Genomic DNA, 18,875 nt, shown 5'->3' with positions numbered 1-18,875 from the left:
ATATACCAAGAAATAACTTGTAAACAATAGAGATCCCATTACAGTTAACATAATATCTTTTTTTCCCTTCTTCCTTAACATTTTTAAATTCAAAGTTTACTGGGAGCATGGTATTGTTTTATGGTTTTTATTAATTGCTTGATGTCTACATTAAGATAACTGGATTATTACATATACTTCATGTACTTCCATATTGTTGTGCTGCAGTATTATGAGTGAATTATGTGAAGAAAAACCACATATGATATATTGATATATATATATATATATATAGTTGGGGGAAAAAAAACAGTTTAATACCCTTGCTAGTAGATGTCTCCTCTGCTAGGTACTACATCCAAGTGGTAGAACCTCTTAAAGATTCACTGGCAGTCTTGAAACTTGTTGTGAACTTTAAAAAAAGATGTATTCCTTTGTATGTGTGTGAGTGTTTAGCCTGCATGTATGTCAGTGTCCCACATGCAGATACTACCTGCAGGAGGTCAGAAGAAGGCATCCGAGTCTCCTAAGACTGGGGTTACAGATGGTTGGGAGCCACCCGGGGTACTGGGGACTGCATGCGGGTGCTTGCTAGAGTAGCCAGTGCTCTCAACTGTGAGCGGTGAGCTGCTCGTGCTGTTCTTGTGCAACACGGTGCTCTTTTGCCATGGCGTGAGCTTGTAACACTGTGTGGTCATTTGGAAAAGCCCCCGACTATGTAGGCCTTCCTGACTCTGACACTTCTTCAGTGTGAGTGCACTGTTGTGGGTGGCATCATCAAGGATTATTTCATCAAAACCTTTAAATCTTAGGAAACTGCAAAGATCACAGGAGATAACACAAATTTTACAAAATTCTAACTTTTGCTTGAAAATGCAAGTTTTTGGGCAACAAATAGCTCAACAGGTAAGGACATTTGCCACCAAGCCTGATAACCCTAGTTTGGAACCTTCATGGTGGAGGTAAAGAGCAGCTCCTCAGTTTGTCTTCTGATCTACACACACACACACACACACACACACACACACACAGAGGCAAACAAATAACTTTTTAAATATACAGAAGAAAATTCCAAGTTTCATCCTTTTTGTTTTTGATTTTTGAGTTTTGGGTTTTCTTTTTCAGACAGGGCCTCAGACAGGGCCCCAGTCTGGATCCCAAACTAGCCATGTAGTTGAGGATGGCCTTAACTTCTAATTCTTCTGCCTCTGCCTCCCAAGGGCTGAATTACAACTGAGAACACAACACCCACTTTTACCCTGTGATGGGGATTGAACGCAGGGCTTCATGCATGCTAGACAAATACTGTGCTGAGTGAGCTACATCCCCTGTCTTGGAAGTTTTTAGTAGAAACTAATACTATTGGTTAGTTCCCTTGGAACAAACAGGACTGGTGGAAGAAATAAGTGCCCAATAACTTAGTCTGACTGACCACAGCCTGGATAGTCTTTCAAGGATGGTGTGCTGAGAGGTGGCCGTCAGCTCCCAGCCTAGTGTCAGGTGCTTCCTCCTGAGGTGAGCACACTTGATGTCTAGAGACTTGCACTCAGAACATTGAAAACAGGCGGATGCTCCAAGGAGGAGTCTAAGAGATTAGTAATGTTCACTACTTCCTCGCAGATGGCTCTCAGCTTTGGATACCTTTGTGGTTTAATTTGCAAATAGTTGTTATAACAAGTTATTTTTAACCAAATCACATCTCAAAAACCGTTCATCTAGAAAATTCAGAGAATAAAATGAACTGTTCATTGTGGAAGGCCTTACATTCACTATTCCTAAATAAAGGAAATCTTTCCTAAAGATTTTTCACTAGTAAAGTGGTGATTTTTTTTCACTTGTTTAACCAGTATTTATTGATCATGCCATTCTAAAGATACATCTGAAGGAATGAAAAGGACAGTGCCCTTGTCTGCATGTGCCAGGAACTTTAATAAATAGGTGGCAGAGCATGTGAGAAATATGCTGAGGAAAGTGGGTAACAAGAAGGTAGGGCCTGTGGAAGTGGAGGGCTTGAAGCAGGGTAGGGTTTATTGTAGAGATGACTGGAGGAGTGACCGACAGAAAATAATGAAGATAGCATTTGCTTCCAGAAGCTGCTTTACAGTGTTGGCATTATGATTGCAATGAGTTCTGTTTAGAGACAGTATGGCACATGCCCTAAGATAGGTGGGTGTGAGGTCACATTCTTGCTTAATATTTATGTGACCTGGAATAATAATAATAAAAAAAAAACCCAAACCAACAGTTTCCTCTCAGTTGGAGGCTCTGAGGTCCAAACTCACTTCTCTGAAAACTTACCAAAAAAAAAAACAAAACATTTATCCCATCTTTTTTCTATGACTGTATTGCAAAATAATTGAATAGTTGATTCCAGTTCTTTCTGAAGCTTAATTACAAATGCCTATGTTGTACTGTTACAAAGTAAACGTTTCTATCTCCTTGTGGAGTAATAGATCTGTACAATGGCCATCACTAGATGATAAATCCCTGAAGACCAGCCATGGGCAACTTGGTAAAGAGTGTGTTTGCCCCATTTTTGCCAAAAGAAATGCACAAACAAAAGTGAGCTTGTTGCTGGGCATTGGTGGCACACGGCTTTAATCCCAGCACTCGGAAGGCAGAGGCAGGCGGATCTCTGTGAGTTCAAGGCCAGCCTGGGCTACAGAATGAGTTCCAGAATAGGCTCCAAAGCTACACAAAGAAACCCTGTCTCAGAACCCCCCCCCCAAAAAAAGTGAGCTTGTTGCTTAATCAAGTTCCTGTACCAGTCAGCATGAAGGAGGAATGAGTTATAGGAACAAGGTAAGACATCAGCAGAGCACATTAGCCACATGTAGACTACTGACATTTTACAGACAGATGGTCTGGTGGTTGTTTTTTAGTTGCCATTGTGAAGTGAGATGGCAAGGACAGTGGAGGAGCCACTGGACAGAGAGAGTAATGAGGTGTGGCCAGTAGTGCATTGTAGAAACCATATTTGGCCTGTTCTAAAAAACAGATGGTGGCAAGAAGACCGGGGTTTTTAGAAAATAAAGGTTAAGTTTCAGTACTAATTGAGTGTTAAGTAATGGTAAAGAAATGTTACTGTTTAAGTTGATGGTGGCATTGTGGTTATATAAAGATAAAAATGTTCATTGTATTAAAGATACAAAAATAATTATGAGTGAAATGGTATATGTCTTACTTAGATTTGGTCTAAAATATCCAAGTTTACAAGAAAGAGGGAGAGAGGTAAGGAAGGAGGGAGGGAGGGAGAGAGAGAGACAGAGATTTGAACTAAATAATTGGGTATATTGAGACTTACAGTTACCAATCTCAGGCTTTCTAAATTGTTTTCCATAATAAATCATTTAAAAGAAAAATTTTAAAATAAAAAAAAATTTAGTTTAGGAGACTGGAAAGATAGTAGTTAAAATGTCTTATTGTTCTTCCAGAGGACCAGAGTTCAATTCCCACCAACCACATAGGGTGGCTCACAACAGCCTATAACTCTGTCTCCAAAAATTCTGATCCTTTCTCTGACCTCCTCAGGCACCTACACACACATCACACACACACACACACACACACACACACACACACACACACACACACAGCACAAATGTGCAGTGGTGTTCATGCAGAGGTCAGAGGGTAACTTTTCAGGGTCACTTCTCCTTCCCCAAGGTTCATGGGGATTGAACTCAGGTCATCAGGCTTGGTAGTGACACCTTTACATGGTGAACCATCTCTTCTCATAGAAGAGCTGTACAGTAGATTTCAAAATGCTGTATTATTTTGGTTAAGCTGCAGATTTTTCTTTTTAATGGAAACAAAAACCAGATGGCATGAAATTTTCTTCTTTTTAAGAAACCAGTTGTATGAAAGTGTGGTATCTTCCTAAAGATCCCTCTTTAATACTTTGGTAGCACAACAAACCAGAAGCTATGGGCAGTGGAGCTGCAGAAGACCATCTCCAGAGACAACAAGTATGTCCTGCTGGCTTCGGAGCAGTTAGTGGGTGTGTGCCTGTTTGTTTTCATCCGACCGCAGCACGCTCCTTTCATCAGGTCAGTGACAGACGCTGGCCTCTGGCTCTTCTCACTGAATGTCCAAACAAGTCCTCGAGTGTGCAGTGCATCTCTCCGTTTGTGATTATGTTTTAAAGGGATGTTGCGGTCGATACTGTGAAGACTGGGATGGGAGGAGCGGCTGGAAATAAGGGAGCAGTTGCAATCCGGATGCTCTTCCACACCACCAGCCTCTGCTTTGTCTGCAGCCACTTTGCTGCCGGGCAGTCACAAGTCAAGGAGAGGAATGAGGATTTTGGAGAAATAGCACGGAAACTGAGTTTTCCCATGGTAAGCTTCTGCTGTTTCTTTCTTGAAGACAAACCTTTGGACTGTATTTTAATGTACCCTACATTTTACGTCAGCCAGTTTTGAAGATTTAAAGCGGTCAGACACATCAACAGTACCCATCTACTTTGTCTTATTCCTATGGGCTCAAGAAATGGTGTTGACAGTGGCAAGCACATCTGAAGCAAAGAAATAATAATGGGATACACATTGAAACATTGTTCTGAACTTCAGATGCCATCTCATGTTCCCAGGGAAGGATGCTGTTTTCCCATGACTATGTGTTTTGGTGTGGCGATTTCAACTATCGAATTGACCTTCCTAATGAAGAAGTTAAAGAGCTCATAAGACAACAAAATTGGGATTCTCTGATAGCTGGGGACCAACTCATCAATCAGAAAAACGCAGGCCAGGTAAATACACACTGGAAGGTAGGTGTGTGTTACAGGGGGCTTTGGAGCTCTGGAGAGATGGATCAGTGGTTAAGTGCACTTGCTGCTCTTGTAGAAGACCCAGGTTCAGTGCTCAGCACCCACACACTGAGCAGCCCACAACCACCTGTAATTCCAGTTCCAGGGGATCCAGTGTCCTCTTATGGCCTTTGCAGGCCCTGCACATGGCATGGTGCACATATAGACAAGTAGGCATAAGCAGATGCACACAAATACAAAGAAACTTAAGGTTTCTCTTCTTAAATAAAATAAGAAGTTCTGGGGGTCAGGGAGAGGGATAGGGGTTTAAGTCCTGTCCATGCAGTCCTGAAGATCTAGGTTTGATCCCCAGAACCTACCCGAGAAGCCCCAGCTGAAAGCCCTGGTGCAGTGGCATGCACCTGTAATCACAGGAGGACAAGAAGGAGACCCAAGAGCATCAGCCAGTTGCCAGGAGCTTGAGGAACAGTCAGCCTGGGGCATGCTGCACTGTAGAATCAAGAGAAGTCTGCCTCACTGAGTGGAGGGCGAGAAGCAACTCCCAAAAGTTGTCCTCTGACCTCCACATGTGCCCTGTGGCACATACATGCCCTCCTTACTCAACATACTTACACATAAAAGTATAAGCATGCAATAAATAAAACTGTAAAAGGAGGTTATGAGCCAGGCGGTGGTGGCGCACACCTTTAATCCCAACACTCAGGAGGCAGGGGCAGGCGGATATCTGAGTTCGAGGCCAGCCTGGTCTACTCAGTGAGTTCCAGGGCAGCCAGGGCTACACAGAGAAACCCTGCCTCAAAAAAACAAAAAACAAAAACAAAAAAAGGAGGGTATGAATTTTGACAGACATAGTTTTTTATTCCATTTCTATATTTATTGGGAGCTGTTTATTGTACCTGTGTATATAGAATTTTTTTTTCTTGAAAGATTTAGAAATAAGAAAGGAAGGGGGGGGGGTTGGGGATTTAGCTCAGTGGTAGAATGCTTGCCTAGCAAGTGCAAGGCCCTGGGTTCTGACCTCAGCTCCAAAAAAAGAAAAAAGAAAGGAAGGGGAAGAAGGATTTTAAAAAGTATATAATTCTTCCTAGGAAGAAAAATCATTAATATGTCTATAAAACGTACTTTCAAACAGAAGGCTTATAATTTAAGGGGATGATAATAATGTGGAATCTCAGATTAAGCAGAAGTGGTTGGAGGCCACTGGTGTAGTATCTGAGATCACCAAGCTTGAATTCTTATACCTTGGTGACCACTTCACCTTTTTAGACATAGCTCCACTATTTGGAAGTATGACATCAGGCTCGGTGATGCCCAGTGTCTCGTGTCATCTACTTTTTTTTTGAGCTGAGGATCGAACCCAGGGCCTTGTGCTTGCTAGGCAAGCACTCTACCACTGAGCTAGATCCCCATCCCTACTTTTTTTTTTTTTTTTTTAAGATGGGGCTAGCCTGAGGATTGAACCTAGGACCTCATGCTTTCGAGGCAAGTGCTCTACTCCTATCCTTCATAGAGTTCTGAATGCCTCATAGAACAGGGTGACTTCCTTCATTCATGCTTTTAATGTTTATTAATGGAAGGTCAAGTGGTAGGGAGAAGGTCACATGCTAGGTTTGGGTAGGGGGTGTTGTTATTCAGTTCTGTTCGAAGTGTTCACTGGATAGATAGTTTGTAGGAGACTATCGAGCACGTAAGAATAAAGGTGGAGGACTAGAGAGATGACTCAGTGGTTAAGAACACTTGCTGCTCTATCAGATGATCCTGGATCCAAAGCCCAATTCTGACCTCCATGAACACCTGCACACGTGTGTGTACACACACACACACACACACACACACACACACACACACACACCTTGGCCAGCTCAGTTTGAGGCACCAACAAACTTAGGTTGCTCTCAACCTTGATCAAAGAAGCTACTTCTTACAGTATCAGCAGTCATAACTGCCAGAATGCTGAGGATAAGACACTGAGTGTTCAGCCCTGAATCATATATCCATATTAACCCCACCACCACCAAGGTTCAGGGAACATCTCAGAAGGAATGCAAGGGCAGCAGGGCAAGGAACTCGGTGACCACATGGCTGTGGTGGTCATGAATTCAGCAGCTATAGTAAACTGAACAAAACTTAGATAAGACCAAGCCAGCCAAAATTGCAGCATAGATGGGGTGGATGACCTCTGGACCCCACACCTTATGGGGGAGCTATTGACAGTTGATAGTTGCTGGAGGCAGGGACAATTATTTTTTGGGGGATGTGGCCACTGGTAGGTTTACCATGCTCTAGTGCAGTGGTTCTCAATCTGTGGGTCACGGCCCCAAAGGGGTCAAACAACCTTTTCACAGGGGTCACCTAACACCATTGGAAAACACAGATATTTACACTATGATTTAAAACAATAGCAAAATCATAGTTATGAAGTAGCAATGAAGTAATCTATGGTTGGGGTCAGCACACGTGAGGAGCTGTGTTAGAGTCCCAGCATTAGGAAGGTCGAGAACCACTGCTCTAGCGGATGGCCCCACATCCATGCACATGTGTACAGCACTAATTGGACTTAATGAGTTATCAAGAGAAGAAGAAATGTGATACTGAGGAATGGGGAGAATTGAAGGGGAGAAATAGAGGGTGAGTATGATCATGTTTCATCACATACATGGAGTCTCCAAAATCAAGACATTTTTTAATTTTTAAGTAAAAACATGAACATTTATGTGTTTTGGAATAACTCTGTGTATGTTTATTTTAGATTTTTAGAGGATTTTTAGAGGGAAAAGTGACGTTTGCTCCAACCTATAAATATGACTTGTTTTCTGAAGACTATGACACCAGTGAGAAGTGCCGCACCCCGGCATGGACAGACCGAGTCCTCTGGAGGAGGAGGAAGTGGCCTTTTGACAGATCAGGTTAGGAGTGGACTTTTTTATTTAGGTAAATTAATGTGAATTTTGTGAGGGGGAGTGATAAACGTAAGAGGGTTTTTTTTTTTTTTATACAAAGGTTATCTAGCATAAAACAAACATTTAAAAACATTTATGTGTATTTTTTCAGTAACATAATTTCATGTAAAGTGAGTGAAGAGACATTTATTTTGTAAAATTTCTGATGGTAGTCCTGAAATTGAGGATTTTGAATGACACTGGCTGTTGAACTTTTATGAAACAGTATTTGGTCCCAGGTTCCAAGTAATCTTAGAAGTAAGCAACATTTCAGTTTTTCCCAAGTAAAAAGGAAAATAACATGACAAGTATATCTCTAGTTTAAAGATCTCTGGACTGTCTGCTTCCAGAGTTTTGACATTTTAGCCTCAGACTCCTGAAGGCTCTACAAGGAAGTAGACACTTATATGTGTCATGTGACCTCTCCTTCTCACGTGACTGCTCTTAAATTGTCTTTTATTCTTATTACAGCTGAAGATTTGGATCTTCTGAATGCTAGTTTCCAAGATGAAAGCAAAATCCTTTACACATGGACCCCTGGCACTTTGCTGCACTACGGGAGAGCCGAGCTGAAGACTTCTGACCATAGGTTTAAACAGCCTCAGTTTTTAATGATGCTTGACGTTTGTGTGAAATAAATCCCTTTAGGAACATGTCTAATGCGTCTCCTTTGTGCCTTTAGGCCTGTCGTCGCCCTGATTGATATAGACATATTTGAAGTTGAAGCAGAGAAGAGACAGAACGTTTATAAAGAGGTCATTGCAGTCCAGGGCCCACCAGATGGCACGGTGCTGGTCTCAATCAGAAGCTCTGCACAAGGAAACGCTTTTTTTGATGATGCTTTGATTGATGAGCTTCTGCAGCAGTTTGCACACTTTGGTGAAGTCACACTCATCAGGTGAGTGAGCCCTCTAACCCAGAGTGTGTCAGAAGCAGTAGTTTCTACACTGGAAACCCTAATCTAGTGACTGACTAGTGTCTGAGTGGGACATTTCCAAAGAAAGAGCTCTATAAAGCACTCCTAGGTTTTGAAATTAAGTTCTCTACATAGCAAACTTAAATGAATAACGAACTTTTACATGAACAGTTGAAGACAAAGGTATGTTTGAGTTCAGGAATGACCTCGTCAAGACTCCTCTACAGGGGAGCAAGCTCTGTGGGGGAATGAAGGAGGATGCAGCTGTCGTTGATCATTTTAATGTTCAAGGAGAGAGAAAAGTAAAGGGACCAGTACCCCGGGAGTCAGGAGGCGGAGGCAGGAGGATCAGGAGGTCAGGAGGTCAGGGCCAGCAGACTACATAGAAAGTATGTCAATGGCATCTTTAGTAACTAGACCACCTCTCCGAGTTTCAGGTCGTTGTAACAGGTAAATGTCCAGTCTCCAGCCAGCGGAGACTGGGTTGTGGGAGCCGTCCACTCCAGTCTCAGTCCTGGCGCTGGCCTCACTGTCTGCTGAGCTGCGCGCCCTCTTGTTTTAAGGGCCTTTCTCTCACATGTACAGCTGTTTGGGGGACTGACTTTCATGTGTGTTTGTAATTCCATGGGGAAAGGAGTACTACTTAATTCCTTTTCATGTTGGTCATCTGCTTGCGTGTGTTTGCCTTGTGTTCAAGCCTCCACACGGGGTACTGTCGAAGAGCAGAGGAGAAGTAGAAGACTTGGCACGTGCTTACCATCTAGTTGGAGGAGTCGCGGTAGTGGCGTCTCCAGGCCCGTAGACTGAAGGGAGGGTACTTTCTGTAGTGGACCTCAGCCTGCGACACTTGAGGTCCTTTCAGGGAGCAGAGGAGCAAATGGAAAGAACTATGTTTACATTTCAGATCCTTTGATTTTTTTCTTACCCCTCCCCACATCTTTGAGAGCCATCTATTTTAAGTCTCCCAAGTCTTATAAAATCTGAACCTGAGAGATGCCTCAGTGAACAAAAGCACTACCTGAGTTCCATCCCTGGGATCCATGTGAGGGCAAAAGGAGAAAGCCAGCTCCACAGAATTGTCCTGCCCTCCACGTGCATGCTTGGCAATCATGAATTAATCAGCTTCTACAAGACTTTAAAATGGCTCTAGAGAGTACACGGTAAAAGCTCCCAGTTTTACAGATGACAGTAAGCCTTGCCAAGTATGGAAATGTCAGTCCACCGGAAACATGTGTGAACTATGTGAGTGGGCAGCAAGGAGCCTCATGAGCAAATGTAAACTACAGCATTGAACTAGAAGACTCTAAGTGGTGTAAGAGAGAGAGACTGGTAAAGGAGCAGGGACTTGAGTCTGTTTAACTCCCTAGTTCAGAATTGAAGTTAAAAGCTTTCCTCAGAGTACTGTCAACATTAGTACTGATAAGAAAACCGGGTGTCACTGTGATATACAGCCATGGCGTGTCTGGGCACTTAGGATATTATGTTTGTTACACCAGTGGTACCAGACTGATAGGGAAAAGCAGATACTAAAAGTAAAGCAGAGGTGGGTGTGGAGGTGTACAGCTGTGGTCATGGTGCAGTTCCCAAAGAACCAGTAGTGTTTGGAACTCAGGACACTGGTGCATCTAAGAACAGTCTTACAGGGGTATCCTCCATGGCCAACCATTTGGTAGTTATTTAGGTAAGAATACCTACCATGCTGTGGATTTTCAATATTTTTGTAACTTAATAACTTCATGCTAGGAAAGCAGAGTCAGTTATCTTGGTCATGTCTGAGTGATTCTAAGATGTATTCCATGTGCACTTGACTTCAGTAGAGTAGTTTGGCACACTTTTATTTTGGCCTTTTTTCCCTTAAAATCCATAATGTTTTAGACTCTGAGCATGAGACAAAAAGGTTTTCTCCATACGGTTGGGGAAGTTCAGTTTGCAAAATTGCTTTTGTAAATAAGACGAATAAGCATTGTTTTCTTCTTGGTTATAAACCTCCTTACACAAGCAGTGACTCTTCAAAAGGTGTCCTTTGTTCCATTTTCTCTTTGGGGGGTTCTTGTTTCCAGTGTATAATCGTGCAGTCATAGCAAAGAAGAGGTATCCCGTGCAGACAGACACCTGACCTAGAGCTCCCTGTAACCAGTTAGATTGCTTGTCTGGAGTTTCCTCCTTACGAACAATCCCTGTTATCTCGATTCTCAGTCAAAGGAGATAACCCCAGGGAAGTCACTGCAACAGTGACAGTGCACAGACCCTCACTGTGGGGTGAGGTGTAGCCCTTCCTCCTGCCTGTCTTGTTACCTTAAGGTAACAGGAGCAGGAAGGAAGTGCTGTGTCGGAGGGCGCCCTCTCTGGGGACCAGCCCAGTGGCCTCCGTGTTCTCTTCCTGGCTCCAGTTGTTCATTAGGAACCAGTGGCCAGAGATTGAGCTAGTAATGTCTGTGGAGTTAATTGTATTCTTATGTATCACTGTTCTTTTTCTTAAAGATTCGTAGAAGACAAAATGTGGGTTACATTTTTGGAGGGAAGCTCTGCCTTGAGTGTTCTGAGCCTAAATGGTAAAGAGGTAAGGTAGATTCAATGATTCTAAGTCATTTGAAATGTCTGAAGATTGTATTTTTACAAGCATGCTACGCGAATGCCTAAGTGTATTTTCAGTTAAGGAATTAAACTGTGTAAGAGTTACTTCATATTTTTATTTAGACTAGTTTTCCGCCTAACTTAGGGTTGTTTTACTTTCTCCTTAGAGATAGTAACCATTGACAGAAACAAAAAGGAAAACATGTTCACTGCCTAATTTGATTTCTGCCATATTCAATGCAAAATATTATAAATTTTTAATTAAGTTTAGATATTCCAGCTCCCCTCTACATTGTTATCAAGTAGAGGACATGCTTTTTTTTTTTTTTACAAGAACATGGGGCAGAAGGTCCTCACCATTTCCAGGAGTTATCTGTAAGCTGCTGAAGAAAGGCTTTGGTGTCAGCTCCCTTGCCAGCCTGGATACATACTCACCACAGATGGCAAACACTCCGCACTGTAGCACCTCCAAATGTAACCACTGGGATGTCCCCAGCCTGTGATTTGAAATGTCACCATGAGAAGCTCACACCAGTGACCTGGAGTAATTACCTTTCTGTGAAAGGTCGCATCTGTCAGTTTTTTACATCTGTTTGTCTTTGTTTAGCTAATCCTGCATTGCTGAGTGTGTGGTCATTAGATGCACTAGACCAGTGCTGGCTTCAGTCTCCAATGGAGAGCAGCTCCTCTCCTCCTGAGTTTACCAGCTCTCTCTTTTCAGGTTACCTTTGCTTCCTTGAAGAAACATATTTGCATGTGTATGTTGCCTGAGTTTGTTTGATTTTTTGTTTCATTTTTAATGCAATACTAATATATTCATGTCAAAATGAATTAGAAAGATACCAGAAAATGCAAGATAATATTAAGTTGACCATTTTAGAAGTTACACATTTCTAAACCTCTAAAGTGTTGCCTTTGTTAGAACCATTAATTTAACCCTAATTTTTTCATAAATTATCCAATTTCAGAGAAAAATCTGACGAAGCTGGGCATGGTGACACACACCTGTGATCCCAGCTCTTGGTAAACTGAGGCAGGGGCCTCACTGAATTTTAGGCCAGCCTAGGCTACACAGTGAGACTGTGTCTCAAAACACAAAAAGCAACACACACACACACACACACACACACACACACACACACATAAATAATAAAAAAATAAAAGACAGTGTTTTTAAAATATACTATTTGGTAAATATACAAGATTTTTGTTGATTTAAAAAATGATATGTGAAATATGTAGGTAAATGATGGATTCAATTGAGTTTAATACCTGAGTCTGATAAGCAACTAAGAGATCAGTTGCTGTTAGACAAGCCATGCTGTTTAAGTGAGTGCCTTCAGGGAATCCTGAGAGCAATAATACTTTGAGCTGGAATCTGTCCACAGAACTGCCAACTCACAGTGTTGAGTTGGACTTTTAAAAGTCATTGTTATAGTGCAAATTAATAACTAGTTGACAGAAAAAAGACACAGAAGAAAATCAACTCATATGAGTTGCAACTCAACTCATAGCTACATGGGTCATTTATAAATATTTAAAAGTTAGTCTTCTTCCAACTGAGGAACTCTTCAAACAGAAGGTTGAAGGTGTATAGAAGAGCTTGTAACTAGGAAGCTGGTCTGTTGTCTGGTGTGGACTTAGTGAGAGCTTTTCCTGTACATCATCTCCATGTCCCTGATGAAGGAGTCTTATGACCAACAACAACTTTTTAAAGTGTTTAAAAAAGACAACAAGACAGTGTAGCTTGATTATAACATATTGGTGGTTTTGTTAAATCATATTTAGGTCTAAAAATCACTTAAATGTATATGGAAAGCAGAAGGCCTGCTTTACAAGTTTTAGCCATTCTATTTCCAGAAGAGTTCATTTTTGTAGGTGATTTAAAATAATCTTCACACAGCATTCTCCCAACATTTGAAATGCTAAAACCGCAGGCCAGCATGTGGCGGCGGCATACAGTGGAGCGGCTCTTGGGACCAGATGACAGGGTGTGTGGTCAAGGATTCCTGTCTCTCTGCGGTTGTTTCATTGTAGGAATGCTAGTTAGTTCATGGATCCAAACTGGAATTATGTAACAGACTATCAGTAGTGTATATTTGGCCAAGAAGAGAAACTGGCTAGAGAAAAGGAGTCCTAACTACCTTTGTTTGGCATCATAAGCTTTTAAAGGCAGAAAGATGAACAGCCTTTACATGGGAAAATTTCAATATGTGTGGAAGTGTGGAAGGATTTATTTTGACTAGAATCCAACTAAACTGTTGATGCCATTGCATAATGTAAATAGGCACCCTTCTCCCACTTTAGTTTCTGTGCTGATAAGTTTTTCCTCTGTATCTTTTTTCTGTCAACTAGTTTTTAAATCGGACTATAACAATTACTTTAAAAAGTCCAGACTGGATCAAGAATTTGGAAGAAGAGATGAGTTTAGAGAAGATCGGTGTCACGTTGCCCTCATCAACGAGCTCTACCCTGCTTGGTGAGGACACAGAGGTCACAGCTGATTTTGACATGGAAGGTTCGTATGTTGAACTGACTTTTTCTATGTGTTGTTTGCTCACTCCCAGCACTCACAACTTAGTATCCAGTTTATGTCTTTCCTTGAACACAGTATTAATACTGGTTTGTTCTATGTAGTATAAATGTTTATCTGATTACATTAGACTTGGTAATTTATATGCTATTTTATTATTAAATAATAAATACATTTGTATATTTTAGTTTATATTGTATGATAAAAGTACAGAGTGGTAATTTGAATGTGCCAGTTTGTGCCAATAATTATAGTTAAGCAGAAGTTCCAAATGATTCTTTTTACTGCCAGAATGAGTTCATAATAATTACTACAAAAGAAGAAATGTTCCAAAGGAATTCAGAGAGAGTCCAAGTGACTAGGAATACATTCATGTAAAACTGAAACTGTGCATATAGAGGTTGAAATTTTGAGACCAATTATCTGGATATTGTAGTTTTCTTAAACAATGTTTTGAAAGTACATTTGCTTTCTAATACTATACGTTGTATGTGTGAGCATATTTTCATTGGGATATAGTGTTGTGATTGATAGAGTGAATATCTAGTGTGTATAAGACCCTGGCTTCCATCACTGGCCTCCCCAGAAATGCATACCTGACTCTGTACTGCTCAATAACACATCTAAATTAAACATCTTCTAGGAGAATCACTAGCTTCGATATTGGCATTTACTTGATCCACGCATAAATATGAAATTTTTGGATGCCAAGTTGTGTTGATTCTTTTTTTGTTGTGGTCAAATGCCCTTCTGAAACAAGTTAAGGAGAGGATATTTATTCTGGTTTCAGAAGTTCAGCCCTTGGTTGATTGGTCTGTACACTCGGAGGAACATCATGAAGGCAGGAAAGATGGCCAAAGCTGGTCTTCTCTTCTTAGCAGACAAGAAACAAAGAAAGGGGCATATGAGAAGAGGCCGGGGCAGGAAACAGAGCCGAGACAAACTCCTGCCGACCTAGGCCCTCCAGCTTTTTACCTCTTCCCAGCCATGCCATTTTCCCACGCTTCCATCTGGGCAGTAGTCCATTCATTCTGTCAGAGCTGTCTAATCATCTCTGGGTGCTCACAGACTGTCCAGAGGTCGGTTTCACTGGTCTCCTAGCTATTCGGCCCAGCAAGTAGAATCAGAATTTACCATCATAGAGGTGCATGCCAGATACTGCAAACTCTGTGGCCATGGTCTTGTTAGTTCCTTCTAGAACTCACTGTTTACTGGGTGTTTTACACAGTATGCAGGTAATCACAGTAAGTGTTATCAGTGTAATAATGACTGGTGGTATGGTATCCCATGGGAAAGTATAGTTTAAAAAAAATGAAATCAAGGGTCTAGAGAGATGGCTCAGTGGTTAAGAGCACTGGCTGTTCTTGCAGAGGACGCAGCTTTGGTTCTCAGTGCCCACATGATGATTCTGTAACTCCAGTTCCATGGGGTCTGATGCCTCTTCTGGCCTCTTCAGGCACTGCACTTGTGTTACACATACATACATACATGCAAACAAAACACAAAAATAAAAGCCTTTGTAGAGTCAAGAAAAGAAAAGTATAGGCCGGGCGGTGGTGGCGCAGGCCTGTAATTCCAGCACTTGGGAGGCAGAACCAGGAGGATCTCTGTGAGTTCGAGGCCAGCCTGGGCTACAGAGTGAGTTCCAGGAAAGGCAAAAGCTACACAGAGAAACCCTGTCTCAAAAAACCAAAAAGAAAAGAAAGTATAAATATGATATGTCATACCTCAGAGAGATGAGGGACAAAATAAGGACAGGAACTTACTTAGGAGCAGCGAGGAGAGCTGTCGGTGATCTTTGTAAGGGTAATTTTGGTAGTGTGGTAACACCAGATGGTGAAGATGCTGTGGGTGGAAGGTGAAGAAGTAGGGTCAGAACAGTTACTTTGTAGCGAGGGGAGCCTGAGAAGGCTCAGTGCGGCTGCAAGGGGCTGGTGCAAAGGTAGAGGCTGATGCTGTGAAAGCCCTGACGGCAGGAGGAGAGCGGGTGTGCTGGACTGCCTCCCTTCCATCCACTCTGCCTGAGTGTCAGCTTGCAGGAGGGACTCCGTGAAGGAGGCCCCGTCTGCAGACTTCTCATAATGAACTGAAGTACTCAGCTCATTTGCAGGAGTGGGCCAATCCACCACAGTTCCTGGGGACTTGAGACTTTGAGATAGTGTTTCTGACAAAAAGGAATGAGAGGAAGAACCAAACAAGAAATCAGAATTTTCAGGCAACTTGGGGGACCCAAAGGAGATTGGAAACTACAAACAAAGTCAGTCTGACCCTGAGGATTCTGTGGTTTTCTTCAGGGAGTGGCACTCACTGACATGAAGTAGTGGGACTGACGGACGAGGGGTATGTCAGCGCGGGCAGTGGGAGAGTTGTGCAGTAGGGTGGCTAAGTGAAGAACCGCCTGACGCTAAACACAGAGAAACCACACTGGTGAGGCGGATCATGCTAGGGAGCAAGCCCTGGACCTCGGTGAGGTAAAAGAGAGGAGCTGAGGGGCTGAATGAAAGAAAGTGGCCAGATGAAGTGGTACAGGCCAGGAAGTGCCCCAGAGGTCACGTGGCTGTGCGTGGGGGAGCAGTCCTGTCAGTGAGCACAGCACTGAGGCATCCAGACTGTCCCACCAGCTGTCCACAGGGCTTCAGCATGTGCAGAGAGGTGCTTTCTGCTTAGTCCTGAATGACTGGAGGGACGGAGGGTGGGGAGTTCTGAAGTGGGTAGGATAAAGGGTCCCTTAGACTCCTGGTGGCATAGCCTGAAATAGGACTTGGAAGGAAGGTTGATGTTCTGGGTTGCGAATCCTCTTGCACAGGGTACCCTGACCCCACTTTCCAGCCCTCGGGAAAGTGGAGATGAGACCTGATAGGAGAAACTGGGTCTGTTTGGGTGAAAAGCTTGAGGTGGGAGACTTCTGGTGAAGGCGGCAACAGTTCTCAACCTGTGGGCCACGACAACTGTGTCTCTTAGCTCTGGAAAGCCTAATATGCCAAGTTAAAATGATGGTGTCTGGGATGCCTTGCTCTCCTTAGGTGACGTCGATGACTACAGTGCTGAAGTAGAGGAGCTTCTTCCTCAGCATCTGCAGCCGTCCTCAAGTTCTGGCCTTGGCACTTCTCCAAGCTCTTCACCCCGGACCAGCCCCTGCCAGTCACCTACAGTGCCAGAGTACTCCGCACCGTCTCTTCCCGTCAGACCTAGCCGAGCACCCTCAAGAACTCCAGGGCCCCCAAGTTCACAGAGTGTGTACTTGACCTTAAATGCTTGTGTGACTGTCTAGCCAATTGTTTGAACTTTGGAGAACTGCTGTGTGTGTCCTAGTCACTTTCTGTTGCTCTGATAAAACACTGACCAAACCAGCTTGGGGAAAGAAGGGTGTATTTGAAAGCCAGGACAGGAGCTCAAGGCAGGAACCTCGAGGCAGGAGCAGATGGAGGCCATGGAGGAAGACTGCTTCCTGGCTTGCTCCCCATGGCTAGCTCAGCCTGCTTTCCTATTTCACCTGGACCACCTGCCCAAGGATGGCACCGCCCACAATGGTCTGGGCCTTCCCACAGCAGTCATTAATCAAGGAAATTGTCCCTCAGGCCTGTCTGATGGAGGAAGTTCCTCAGTCGAGTTTCCTTCTTCCCCAGTGGCTCTAATGTGTATCAAGGTAACAAAAACTAGCCAGTAAACATTGGGTAGCTTGTTAGCCCATGCATTGAGTGCCCTGTAGACATTATACAAAGCGAGTTTCCCGACCATAACTCTTGGTGGAGCAGACTCTCAACACCGAGGCTGCTAAAGGAGAATTTGTCTCAATCCTACTGATGTGGTTCGGATCGTCTGTGTTTTATAACTTGGGATATTCTAGTCTGTGATAAGAGTGCTGGACTATTTGGGCTCCTTCTCCCCTTCTTTGCTGGCCAGCAGGTTGTATATGACTAAATTCTAACAGTAAATTCTGTCCCTTGATAGAACCCCTCAGCAAGTCAGCTTTAGCGCCTCTGCCAGATGAGAGGTCCGCACAGGGTAGCATCCTGGTGCCCATGGTTCCAGAGGTGGTTCCCTCGTGGACACTGAAAATGTGGTGCACTCCTCCTTCAGTGCACAGGATTTGTAGAGAAGAGAATCGGAGCATTATCATCACCTATGTACTTTCCTTCCCGCTAGCCCCTGGTTGGCACCTGATCTTACCTTCTCACTTTTTAGGTTCTCCAGTTGACACTCAGCCAGCAGCCCAGAAGGATTCTCCCCAGACCTTAGAGCCCAAGAGGCCACCCCCTCCCCGCCCAGTTGCTCCTCCAGCACGTCCTGCCCCACCACAGAGACCACCTCCACCTTCAGGTAACCAGTACTCTTGGGGTGCCTGCTTAACTTCAAATTCTCCCCCCCCCCCCTTTACAAGCATTGTGCGTGTTTTCATGCTGGGAGACTCTGGATTCTGTTTGTGTTTATGTGATTTTTATTATTACTTAAGGACTGAGGAGCAACTGGATGACGTGTCTATCAAGCAGATTTCTTGAGCACAGTCAGGCTACCTCTTTGCCTGTGCACAGGGGAGGCTTGTTTGGGTCTTGCTAATTTGATGTACTTGGGCATGTATGTTGTTCTTGGTGTGTTTAATTTTTTAAATTCCTCATCTGTAGCTTTATAAAGACAATTAACATTTATTAACTTTTACAAATTTTATTTTAGAACTGAAGAGCATACATGTTTTTAATATGTTTTACATGCATCTTTAAATGTTCTCCTAGCTAAATACAATGATCACTTCCTGTGAGCATATGCATTGAATAATAGCTTTGTATAATGTCTAGGTATTTACTTAATCATACATGATATGTGCTATCATGACTATTGGAGCAGGTCTTGATATTCAACCTTTATTTAATGTCATTTCCTTTCTGCTGCCTATTTTCTTATGAACTATAAGGGGCTAGGAGTCCTGCACCTGCTAGAAAAGAATTTGGAGGTAACCATTTACATTTGCTATCCTGTGTGAATGCTGGTTTATTATGCTTTGGAGTTTGAACTCTCTAAGTCAGAGACAGTTTAGATCCATTTGGTAAGCATCAGAATGAATGACATTTATACTCCAGGTTATAAAGTTCCAAACTTTATATATTCCTGTTGACATACTAGAGCATAGTTCGATCTGTGAGTAGAACTAATAAATTATATCTTACTTTG

General features: G+C 42.9%; 1 protein-coding gene across 8 annotated transcripts in view; it reads left to right on the top strand.

Annotated features, from left to right (window-relative positions):
• Positions 1-18,875, top strand: part of Synj1 (synaptojanin 1) — a 78,926-nt gene that overhangs the window by 47,982 nt on the left and 12,069 nt on the right. For 5 of the 8 annotated variants that reach the window (XM_036203969.1, XM_036203967.1, XM_036203966.1 and 2 more), the window contains 11 exons: positions 3,888-4,028; positions 4,127-4,319; positions 4,571-4,729; positions 7,497-7,653; positions 8,158-8,275; positions 8,369-8,584; positions 11,084-11,162; positions 13,532-13,694; positions 16,733-16,942; positions 17,895-18,029; positions 18,619-18,657. In XM_036203969.1, coding sequence (XP_036059862.1) covers positions 3,888-4,028; positions 4,127-4,319; positions 4,571-4,729; positions 7,497-7,653; positions 8,158-8,275; positions 8,369-8,584; positions 11,084-11,162; positions 13,532-13,694; positions 16,733-16,942; positions 17,895-18,029; positions 18,619-18,657 — 1,610 coding nt within the window. The remainder of the gene's footprint in view (positions 1-3,887; positions 4,029-4,126; positions 4,320-4,570; positions 4,730-7,496; positions 7,654-8,157; positions 8,276-8,368; positions 8,585-11,083; positions 11,163-13,531; positions 13,695-16,732; positions 16,943-17,894; positions 18,030-18,618; positions 18,658-18,875) is intronic. The other 3 variants (XM_036203973.1, XM_036203972.1, XM_036203971.1) reach the window with 1 other exon arrangement.

This window comes from Onychomys torridus, chromosome 12 (genome assembly GCF_903995425.1).
Source record: "Onychomys torridus chromosome 12, mOncTor1.1, whole genome shotgun sequence".
Classification (NCBI taxonomy): domain Eukaryota; kingdom Metazoa; phylum Chordata; class Mammalia; order Rodentia; family Cricetidae; genus Onychomys; species Onychomys torridus.
The sequence above is the reverse complement of the archived record's forward strand: the minus strand, read 5'-3'. Positions and strand labels throughout refer to the sequence as shown.